General features: G+C 42.6%; 1 protein-coding gene across 5 annotated transcripts in view; it reads right to left on the bottom strand.

Moving 5' to 3' along the window:
• ENTREP2 (endosomal transmembrane epsin interactor 2) overlaps positions 1-9579 on the bottom strand; it is a 91454-nt gene extending 81875 nt beyond the window's left edge. For 3 of the 5 annotated variants that reach the window (XM_085070801.1, XM_085070802.1, XM_085070803.1), the window contains exon 1: positions 9340-9569. In XM_085070801.1, the coding sequence (XP_084926927.1) occupies positions 9340-9465 (126 nt within the window). In that variant the 5' untranslated portion in view covers positions 9466-9569. Of the gene's footprint in view, positions 1-9339 lie in introns of all 5 variants that reach the window. The other 2 variants (XM_085070799.1, XM_085070800.1) reach the window with 1 other exon arrangement.
• Between the last annotated feature and the right edge of the window lie 2673 nt (positions 9580-12252).

The raw sequence follows: 12252 nt of genomic DNA, 5'->3' as shown, positions 1-12252 counted from the left end.
TCAGATCATAAACATAATAACTAAAACTTGCCACAAGAATGTGGAAGTGGTCTTAAACAGAAAATTTCCAGGGTGTATAAGTAGGAACATGTAAAGACTCAAGTCTACAGTTATGATACTCCAGATGACCTGAGAGAAATAAAACAGAGTTCCCTTCATATCAACACAAACATAGGACTGGAGCCTTTGCACTGTAATTTCTTTTTTAGCCATATATTTCACAGGTTTTCAAAAGGTTTTGTATTTAGCCTCCGGAAAGATAAAATTTGTTTGAACTACAGCTACTTTGACTATATGACAAAACCACTTTCTACTAATGTTATTTGCAGAATGACATGGCAGTGTCACACATGTTCACAGCACCATCAAAGTTCTGGATGGTGGTTTACAGGGTCAGAACTTGAAAACCTCTCATTTTAGTAACATTAGTCAATAAATGCTTTCACAGCTATAACAGAGGAATATCACTGAGATTAAGTTTTCTGATAGAACCACATTCACTAGAATGCATAACAGCGAGATTGCTGTCTATTGTTGATAAATTATATTGTCTCTTGGCTCTTTACAGTGAATGCTTAATGCTTTTTTGGTTTGTTTTGGTTTGGTGTTTTTTTTAAACTAAAGAGTAATCCTAATTTCTTTAGCAGGCAAAAAATCTATCACAAATCTGAAAAATAGCTGCGTGCACAATTTTTCACCTAGATGAAAAAACGTTTCTTCTCTGAAGAGAATGAATACAAAAGTGACAGTGTAAAGCTACATGTTTATTATCTCAGTGCCTCTGGATTAAGTGTCTCCATCTTCAAATCACCTGTTTTTATCTCGCCTGGCACTGAAGGATTATCTAAAATCTTCAGATTAAGCCATGCTCTTTCCTGCTAAAACAGCAGCAAAAATAAAATTCTCATAAGTACATTATACCCCTCACATGAAAATAATTCTGCTGAGAATGACTCTTTGTAAGTGACAGGAATAACAAACCTGTATAGTAACCAAAGAGGACATTATGTGCTTGTTCTTCAGAACAGAAATTACTCATGATGATGGCTTCTAGAAATGAAGAAAGTTCATATTCAAAACTGAAAGCAAGTTTGCAAAGTAATTCCAACTTTGTAAATCTGACAGAAGAGTTTAAAATTGTGCTGATGTTTCAACTAACCATGTTTAAATAAAGCTGTTGTAAAGATCAGAAATACAAGAGTTAAATTCAGTTTGCCTCCCTCATGCAAAAAATAGATATTCTTCAAAGTGCTCTAATTTTCTCATTTTTATCCAAATATGAAAATAATAAAACCAAGCAAGTGTAAACTTTTTCGAATATTGTAAAATTATTTCTTTGGTTTTTTAATCACACTCTACTGGAAAACAATGTCTCATTGTAAGTGATGCAGCAGTAATTCAAACACGTATTTCTCATTTACTGCAATTTAGCTCAAAAGTACTCCACCTACTTTAGACCCTTAGAAGTAGCTCACAGAGCACTGGCATCTGCTCCTCAGAACTGGCTATTTTAATCTGCAGACCTGCATCACATTACCAGTGCAGAAGTAACCAGGATGGAGTAAAATTCTGCCCAGCACAAAGCATTCCTAGTAATTTGTAGGGAGTTCACATCCTCTGCACAATACAGGAGCTTTCAGATTGGCCTTACAGGTTTTACCTGAATTAGCAAGGAGTAAATGGAACATGAGCAAATCTGTTTGCAGAAGAATCTGGTCCTGAGAGCATCCACCATATTCACAAGTTGGATGGGCAACTACTTCAGACAAGCTCTAGTCTGGCCCAGAGACTTAATTGCTCCTAGCAGTCAGATTCCATTTACTGTGTTCTTACAGCTCATCTTTTGGCTTCACTCATCCCCCAGGAGTCAAGTTCGTGTGCTCTGAGGATGCTCCGTGGTGTGCATGAGCAGTGAGTGGGAGCACACACATGACCAGAACTAAAACACTGATATGGACACATCCACACACCATCAGAAATGACAATGAGAAAATATACTGGGGACAGGACTGAAGTTTCAAACAGCACAAGCAAGAACTTCTGAAGGAATTATCAACATACTCTTCTTAAAAACAGATTGTAGGCTCTGTTTATGAGATAGAGACTGTGATTCCGTGACTTTGCCAAAGATGGGAGACTTAGCTTTAGAACATTTTGATCTTAAAATGCTGCTTGCATGTAAGTTAGGATGCTCTAAATGTATAAACATTCCTCAATTATAAATTCCCTAGGTTTGTCACATTTGCATAACACTTCTTTAAAGCAGTGTAGTTGCTCCCAAAGAGAAGAGGTAATGACCACACCACCTGCTTCTAGAAGAGTAGCTTTCTTTAAATACACCACTGAAATAGTTATACTCTTGTAAGTTACATATTTTCAGGCAATTCACACCTTACAGGGTCCCATTATCTGTTCTGCCCTTGGATCCCAGAAAGCACAGGAGTGAGCAGAAAAATGAATTGTGAAAGAATAGCTAATTAAACATGGTAATTCACAACTCATTCCTTTAGTAACTCGCAACATTACAGCTTCATTTAGTTGTATAAGTTCAGCAGCTGCAAATAACTAGATTATTGACCTTCGAAATTCCAATTCCTCCAAGGTACTTAGCTCTTTCGGAGTTTCTCTCCAAGCAGACTTTACCTGTTCCTCACAGCTAGTTCTTATAAGTTCCTGGGCAGTATTTGCTGTCTTTTACAACAAATGCTTATACATTTCCAGCATAAAACAACAGCTGGAAAGGACAACCAGAATTCAGGAAAAATATTTCATTCCTAAAGAGACTGAGACATACACCCATCTTTCTACTACGGATTTAAAAAACCCACAAAACCAAAACCACAACAAACTAACTTAAAAATGTATGCTGACAACAGTAAGAGACTCACTAAAAATAATAAAATAATATTTTCATTCTGCAGTCTGTCTGCCTACAGAAAAATAAAGACTTCAGAACACTGGTCATTTATAATAATATGGGATTTTAAAAAATGATGCTATTTCTTCCCTCCAGACTGGACACCTCCTGCTTCTTATCATAATTATGTTTGCTTTCTTCAACTACTCCTTCCTGTAACACAGGAAGTTTTTAAATTAAATTGCTCTTAAGGCTCAGGCAGCAGAACATACTCAGAAGCAATAAAAGCTGATGTGCCTCATGAAACAGATAATGTTGGCTTCCATGAGTCTGCTATTTTCCGGAGCACTGGAGATGAAAAATCTCAAGGTTGTACTTAGCCCCAGATCCTCAGAAGTTACAAACAGTTATTCTACTGTGCACAGTTCAAAGAATTTAAAAGGAAAACTGCCACCTTTCTAATTGTTCCTCTGTCCAGCTGTCTGATTTACTATCATTCCATCAGGATATGGAAACAACATTTTCACCCATGAAAGCCCTGCTCCAAAGCCCTGCCTTACCACAGACTCCATAAAGCACAGAGGATGTTCCCAAGGCTTCTCAGCTCCTATGTTCTATGACATGGTTTATGATATATGACCTCTTGTACACCAATGCCACAGGTTTTAACTGGAATCTATTAACAGCCTCATGGGTTTTCTGAGTTGGATGTCTTTGGGTTTTTTGTCTGTCACACAATATTGTCATGATGTACAAACTAAGAATGCTATGAAAATTAATGATGATCCAATCTATCTAGACAAGATAGATTGCAATCCTTGTGCATTTTATGAAGGTGAGAGGCAAACCCATGCAGGTGACATTGATTTTTTTTTTGCTAACACTGTGTACCAGTAACACACATCCCTAGCAGGCTTCCTGAGACACAAAGTTCCAGACAGTTGACTTCCTTCCACAGATTGCTCACATTTCAAAGCCCTGACAGACTTGCAAAGGAAATGAAAGATGTGCCTGAGGTGTTAACAAATCCAAAAAGAAAATCAGAAAAAGCCCAGGGATGGTAGTTAATAACGGATACAGCAGTAAAGAGCAACAGATAAAGTCTCAAAGAATCAAAGTCAGTGTAATTGTTTTGCAAGTATATATAACTGAAGGTTCCACTATTTGTAACTGAAACTATTACTGCATCTTACAATTCCTAATGGAGGAGTTAACAGCAATCAGTCAAACATGATAATACTTTCTCAAATGTATCATCCAATGGAGCTGCTTTTATTTTGTGACTATCACACTGGCAAAAACTTACCATGAGTTATTAGCCAGACTGCGAAGGGGCAAAAAATTAACAAGTCACTTGTAGGATTTTTGAAGGAATCCATTTCCTGGTCTTCTAAATGTCATAAAATTGGAGCAAGGAACATCAAAGTAACTGTCCTGGTGTGTGGACTCATTGTCTTTCAGGAATGACATAAGATCTTCAACAGCCACATGGAGAAATCAGTTTCATTTGCTCCCTGGGCCCAACTACTTGATAATCTGCATTAGAGGTCTCAAAAGTCTCCTGAAAACTTTTTCTGTGCAGAAATTTTCCTACTCAATTCCCAAAACAGTAATACAAACTACCTCCAAAAGAAGCCTGAAAGTGAATATTTAGAGATACAGAACACTGTCTGAACCAGAAGCAAACTTCACAGAATAACAAATTGTCCACAATAAACTAATCATCATGGCTATGAGTCCACAGATTTGAAATCTACTATTAAAACAATCTTCTGCAGAGAAGGGATCTGGTCACATAATCTTACTCAAACAGTAAACTTTTCCTCCAGGAAAGTTGTATGTTGAGCTCTCAGGCTGTGTGTGTTAACCAGGAATACTCAACCAAGCATCCCACACTGTGTTCTCAGAGTATCTAGAGCCCTCACAGAGCACACTCAGAAGTACATTGGACATTTTGTTCAAATCTACTTGATCACCAGAGAGTGAGAGTTTCATTTATACGTACAGCAGGTGGACAGGAAAGCTGCCCTTTAAGTCCTAGACATGAAATTATCATCTCCAAGACAAATAAATAAAGGTTACAGGTTGTCCAAGTTCAGGGAACACTGTATCACACAACAGTAGCAGCAAGGTTACTTTCTCTCAAAGAGCTTGGCTTTGCTTTCACAGTCACACTCTGTTGGCAAGAGGCTTCTCATGTAAACCAAAACTGATTGCCCCAAGCTACAACTATCACTCTATTCCTCCTGATAATCCACAGGCAATAATGGAAAATACCAAAAGGGAACCAAAAAGGGGAAAGGAGGAAAGAAAAAAAACACTCTGTGTCTAAAAAGGAGATGAAGAGAAAAAACCCACAATTGCTAACACGTCATCTTTATTGTCATCTCCCCTTCATTTCCACAATGATTCTGCATAGGAACACGCCAGGACACCCTGCTGCATGAGAGGAACAGCCAGGGTCACAGACCAGCAGAAGTTTTTGAAAGTTAACTTCTCTAAGCATCGCCTGAGGTTTTTAAACCTATTTTGTACAATGTATAGAAGGATACAGAAAAGGCTCCTACATGCAGCTTTCTCAGTTAGTAATGTAGACAAGTACATAATGTATTTCCCATTTTCCATAAGAGAAAAATTGGGTCTGAGTTCACATCAACAATCTCCCTATGTATCACTTTCCTTTATTTAAAGAACATAAAAAAGCATGTATGTCATGAACCTTGAAAACACTCTATACTGAAGATGCTTTTAAGCCAGAAGAGTTGATCTGTTCTGAACATGGGGTATGGATGAAAAGAGGCACAGTTGAGAAGAAACTTAATAAAAAGGAAAGGTAGCAGAAGATCTGCCAGCAACACACTTTTACATAAGAACACAACCACTGTCAACTAACTATACACAAAAAAAGGAGATAGCATGTACTTGCTGTGTATTCTTCTAAGATTTCTAGTGCCATGGAGTGGTTTTAGAAACCTGGGTTATCTTATGATTTAACTTACTATTTTGTTAATACTTTGCTCTACTAGAGAGAATTCTAGTCTCTAACTAAGCCTAGTAATTTTGTCAAGTTGCTGGGATCAAGATGGGGGTAGCAGGATAAACATCATTTTGCAAACTTCTAATTAATGTCAAGAAATGACTTCACAAAGTAAGGTCTGCTTTTGCAGTCATGCTACCACAGCTCTGTCAGCCTGTGGTTTGCTACTGTCCTAACACTGACAGGAGCCATAAACATCAGGCACACTTAGCAGAAGCATTTCCTTCAATCTGAGCATGTACAGAACCAATACACTACACACTGGTGTATGGTTTGAACTGTAAAGGGCAAAGGGGGTACAAATATTTTCTCACATTCAAGCAACTATGGACCAACAGGAGAGACAAATAACCTTGTCACTGCTTACACTTCCACCAGAACAGCCTAATTTTGAGACCTATTTTTCCATGATTAAAATAAGGCTAATACCCTGTTCTTGATCTTCCTAACAGGATCAAAGACAGTTATGACCATCTACCTCATATGAAAAAACACATCCTTTTACCCAGCTGAGAGATTGTGAAGATGAAATGGTCATTCCCTCAGGAGACTGCAATGGGAACAAGCTGCCAAGCATTTCAGCACATGGATTGCCAATGGTTGCTGCCTATGCAGAGAATTAACCAGTACCTGCTTATCTAATCCCCAAATTTCCTTCTGCTCAATGTGAGGTTGACTCTCATTATTTACCTTAAAAATGTCTTAATACAAAATATACAAAAATACTTTTTATCTTTCTAATATGATGCTATAAAAGATAAGATAAACTGTTTAATGTATGTGATGATGCTTAAATAAGCTCAGACTTCTTCAAAGTTTTATGGAAATTATGGTGCCTTGTTCTTTAAATAAGCTCTCACTTGTATGGTCATTTGATTTGACTTCAGAAAGAAAGTGAGAAATTAGAACCCTTCCTTGCATTTGATTACAGAACTTTCTGTGAGTCTAATATGCAGCCTGCTCTATTTTTTTTTTCCAACCAGCTAGACACTTACAAACACTGGGGAATTATTTTCAGAGACATTTGAAAGACTCTTAACCAATTTTTGCAGTTTTCATTTATATTGCCAGGGCATTTGGTGTCAAAAACTGCTGAAAAGTACCAAAGCCAAGACTACTCTCTTTTAGGATGTGCATTTCTAATGAGTAAAAACTACTGCATATCACGTAAACACACACACACAGACACACACACACAAAAAAAATCAGAATTGCTGCTTGAACACCAAACAACTCAGTTATTTACTTCCAACAAGTGAGGCAGAAGTAGTGTGAAGGCACTGAGTGTCTGTGTCTCATTTTGGCACCAAGTAAAGAAGGATAGTTCCATTCTTTTTCTCTCATGTCACTTAAAGCCACCTGTAGTTATTTCTTTAATTGTATTTTACAGAAGCAAGCTAAAGACTGCCACTCTTCCACAGAAGCATTTTTCAGCTGTGAGTGATGATATATCTAGTGTTTGTTAAATTCTCTAAATACCTCAAAGGGCTTTTAGAAAAGACTGTGTAATCAACTAACTTAACTTTGAAAAGTTCTTTAGGACTCACCGCACTTCAAAACTGCTCTATTTTTATCTTAGTTCTTGCAACTTTGAGATAAGGATAACAGGAGAACACAAAGTTTATTCTAATGCTCAGGTAGATCATTATAAGGTAGAATTATTTTTTCAAAAAGTAAACTCTTAGTTTAGGATACAATGTACACCTGCCTCATTCTGATAACACAGGAAAGTAAGACCTTCAAGTCAACAGTCCTGCAATTCCCTGAGCCTTCTACCCATTCAGGCTGGAATCACAGGTTTGGTGTCTGTAGTGAGCAAGTAACATGCATGAAATCTAAGTGGGAAACACATTTTCTGTGAAATATACTACACAGAGAGAAGAAAAGAAAGTATCCACAGTAAGAAAACCAACCTATCTTGGAGCAGAATGATAACCACCAGAAGTGTCTCTGCACACAGAATACAGGAGGTGGGGAAAAAGGTACTATTGAAAACGTTGTGCTTACTGGAAAACACAATCAGTTATGTACATTCCTGCTCACTCCGTCAAGATAACAAACACTGCCTAAGATGTGTTGGTTTAGTAGCATGTTAATATGTAAGCAGCCAGATTCTGAACCTAAAATTCACACCTCATCGCAACAAATAATTGCCTATTATCTTACAGAGAACCACATTTAAAAGAATGACAATTACAATATCAAGACTATTAGTGTAAATTCATATTTCTTTTTAAGATTGGAACAAAATACAACAAAGTCAAGTAAGATGTCTAAATAATTGATCCAAAACGATTCTTCTGGTCTGAAGGACTCAGGAAAAAAATAAAAGGAATATTCTGCAGAAGAGCATATTAAATGGTTCCAGGTTTTTTAAAAAATTATACCATTTCCACCACATGCTCAGAACTAAATAACCCAAAATACTTTATCTAACAATTCTGGTTTCTAACAAGTACATTTAAAGTTGAAAACTCTCTGGTCCGTTAAAAGAGCTGAAGAGACATAATTGAAACCAGTAACGCATTAAATTAAATGGAGCAAATCTTCACCAATAACACAGAGTCTGTTACCAATGCCCTCAGAAATGCCTAATTCTTCATAAATGTCAAGCCCCATTTCACCACTTATGAGAAAAACTTTCATGCAGCAGTATTAGCCTAATGTGTCCGTGTGTGCACTGTACCCATGATCAGCACTAAGTGAGACCACCTCAGTCAGAGCACCAACTGCTTTTTTTTTTAATTTGTGCTAGCAGGACACACTGGAAAGTGAGCAAGGATATCGCAGAGGAATCAGGAGAGCTCCGCTTTGCGTTTAGAACAACAAACCTTTCCCTCAGGCCAGCAGCCTCACCTGGGCTCTCCTCAGCCTCTCCCAGGGCAGGACTCTCAGGTGCCCAAAGCACGGCCTGTCCAGCCCTCCCGGGGCACTCGCGCTCTCCTCGGCACAACTCTCCTTCGCCGTGTGTGTACCTTAAATCCCATCCTGCTGTGCTCGTCTCGGTTGGTCACTTCCAGCCCCACACGGCTAGCGGCCGAATTTGCAGCCGCGCCAGAGCCTGAGCGGCGGCGGCAGCCCAAGGTGAGACCAACTCAGCGCTCATGGAACGGGCGCAGCGACTGAGGCAAAGCCGGAGGCTCATTTGTCATCCCAACTTTCACCCGACGCTGTTGATAAAACCCAATCCACCTCGGCCAGCCCTTCCAAAGGGGAGGTGGAAGTGCCACGGCGCTGCTACCGGGCTGGGGACCGGCCGGGGCGGGCGAAGCGCCGGAGCCGTGCCGAGCACAGCGCAGCGCATCGAGGCGCTCACCTGCCCGCCTCAGCCCGGGCTGGGCGCCGAGGCCCGAAATCGCCGCCCGCGTCCCACCTGCCGGGCGGCCGCGCAGCCCCGAGGCGCCCCGGCGGTCCCGCCCGCCCCCTCCCGCGCCCCCCGACTCACCGAGAAGCCGGCCCAGAAGGGGCAGGAGTGGCGGACACGGGCCGAGGTGGTGAGCGCCAGGGCGGCGAAGCTGACGGCCACGATGAGGCAGCCGAGCACCATCTGCGTGACCCCCAGGGCCAGCATGGCCCGCGAGCGGGCGCGCTGCTCGCGCAGGCGGGACAGGCTGCGGGACAGCGCGGTGGGGCTGAGGGAGCGCGCCCCGCCGGGGGCCCGCGCCGCCCCGCCGCCCGCCGGCATCCTCCGCCCGGCCCCGCGCCGCCTCCTGCCGCCCCCGCGCTCCGCGGGGCAGCCGGGCGCGGGCGCTGCGGGGCGGCGGGCAGCCGCGGCGCATGGAGGAGGAGCCGCCCTGCGCCCGGGGCGACCCGCGCGGCCCCGGCCGGGGCACGGCGGGCGAGGGGCAGCCGCCGCCGCCGCCTCCTGTCCCCGCTGCGGGCGCGGGGCGGGGGGGGCTGCGGGGCCGCAGCGCGCGGGCGCGGCTCAACCTCAGCCGCCGGCGGGGGCGGCCCCGGTCCGGCCCAGCCCCGCCGCCCGGCTCGCCGCCGCTCCAGCCGCTGCCGGGGAGCGCCAGAGCCCCGCCGCCCGGCTCCCGCCGCTCCGGGAGGGGAGGAGAGCGGGGGAGGGCTGCGTGCGGCCAATGGCGGGCGGAGGCAGCGGCCGGAGCAGCAGCGGCGGCCGGCCCTGCGGGCTCGGCGGCGTGTGCGAGGCGGGCGCTGGGCTCAGGGCTCTGCCCGCGGCCCCCCAGCCCCGCACGGCGCCCGGGCAGCGCCCCTGGGCAGCCCCGCTGCCGCCGCAGGGCCCGGAGGGCAGGATCGCTCCCACCTGGGCTCGGTGAGCAGCGGCACCTGGCAGCCCTGGCTCCGTGTGCTCGCGTCCAGCGGCGCAGGAAGGGCAGGGCTGGCTTTCAGCTCTGTGCGAAAGGCATCTTAACCTTATTTTATTTTTAATTTTTTTATTTTCCTCTCAGCAAACCATAACCAAGCCTCAGGTCAGAAACAGATCAATCTTCTAATTATAAAAACTTCCCTGTCCCGCTGTTGCCAACAGGGTCCAGCATGGTAAGGCTGCCCACAGCACCTGAAACCACTTTTCTTTAAAAGGGAAATCACAGTGATTAGATATCAACTGCAAACACCTTGGCCTACTCATGAAAACAACACGAACAAGAACCCAAACGCCAGATAATCATCTCACTACACTGCAGGATATTTAGGTAGTAAAACTATGCCAAGGTTAACATGTTTGTAGAACCATAATCTAATAGAGCAGTATTTTTTTAATACAGGAACTGGTAGTCTACATATCTGTAAGTCAGTGATATTCATACAAAAACCCCAACCCAAACATCACGTGTAAACCAGGCTTAAATCTTTGCATTCGAGGCTCTTTTCTTTCAAGAACTTTTCTTTGCATTAAATAGCTTACTGGGGAGGTAGTAGTGTGGAAGTGTGCCTTGGCAGGAGAAGTGTCAGAGAGTAGGTCCTCTCTTTTCATACAACATCCAAATGTTGTACTGTAACAGAAGAACACAAAAAAGCTTGCTGCTTTTAACCTAATTCACTGCCTGTGTCACAAAACACCTTAGGATAGCAGCCTACAGTGCTGCCACCCCAACATGGCTGAAATACTGCTCCAGCACATGTGCAAGTCATAGTTCAATCAGATCCAAGAAGCAACTGATAGAGCTTCACACTGAAGAGACAGCTGTTTTGCTAAAAGTTTTTAGTCTAATGAAAGAATTGTACTACTACTCATAAAAGAAGAGTTAGCTTACAATGACAGTTTCTCAGACTGGGCCTGATAATAAATGTGAGTCAGCTGGAAACAACACATCACCACACATTTGCCACTGGTTTTCCCAACCTGAGTGCTGGCACAGGTGTGCTACCTCCCATCTGAAAGCCCAGGCAGAAAAGATAAATGAAGGCAGCTGGGAATAGATGGTTACAGATCACACTGAATTTTTGCTTATACCAATTCACACTAAAATTAACTTCCATTTGTACTAATTTTTACTTCAAAATACTCCTTTTAAAGTCAAGGAAGAGTCTGTGTTACAATATTCTCCCAAACAGAGTGAAAGGTTCTAGCAGAAAGAACCTTTTTAAAAACAAAGCACAGATACAAACTGAACCTGTGTAGTCTCCATGATTAAGCAGCTCATTCTCCAACAAGGCAGAAATGCTTTAGGTTATTCAACAGCAGGACAATTAGAAACCTTAATAACTGCATTTAAACCTCTATCTGGGTGCTCTCATTCAGGAACAAGATGGCCCTAGGGGCTTGGAGAAATTAGGACACATTACACTGGGGTGTGAATTTACATCTCCACTAACTCCCTGTGCTGATACTACTGTATGCATTACATACAAAGCAATTCACTTTCATTTCCAAGGACTTTCTAACTTTCACATTAAAAAAGAATAAAAAAAAATCACATTTGTGGTAATCCAGAGGAGTATCTGGCACTGCAAATCCACATGCTCATCAGCTGTCCATGAACCTTACATGTGGCTAAGCTCTCAAGTAATCAGTCCTTCCAGTGCTTCTTCTCTGGCAAACTAAGGCTACCAGAAAACTATTATTTTGGCTTCCAGTAGGAACCCATGGGACTTTAGCTCACATTTTGTTACTTCAACTTCATAAGCACGCAAATGTAGATAGATACTGTTGAAGAACTGAATTAACACTGGATACATTTGTTACTTTTCTTTGAAGAGTCTTAGTTGCTGAATTTGTTTGAGAAATATTTGAGAGTGATTTGGGACGTACTATTATCCCAAATTTAAAGTTATTTTGCTGAACAGATCTTTTTGAATACTTCCATTTGTATTTTTCAATGCTGTATCACTGAGCGTAACTTAAAGTGGGATGTGGTACTAAAATTTCTTCCAGAACTGTGGCCACAAAAGC

This window comes from Lichenostomus cassidix, chromosome 10 (assembly GCF_008360975.1).
Source record: "Lichenostomus cassidix isolate B80296 chromosome 10, HeHo_3.0, whole genome shotgun sequence".
Lineage (NCBI taxonomy): Eukaryota > Metazoa > Chordata > Aves > Passeriformes > Meliphagidae > Lichenostomus > Lichenostomus cassidix.
Note: the sequence above shows the minus strand (reverse complement) of the source record. Positions and strands in the feature narration are given on the sequence as shown.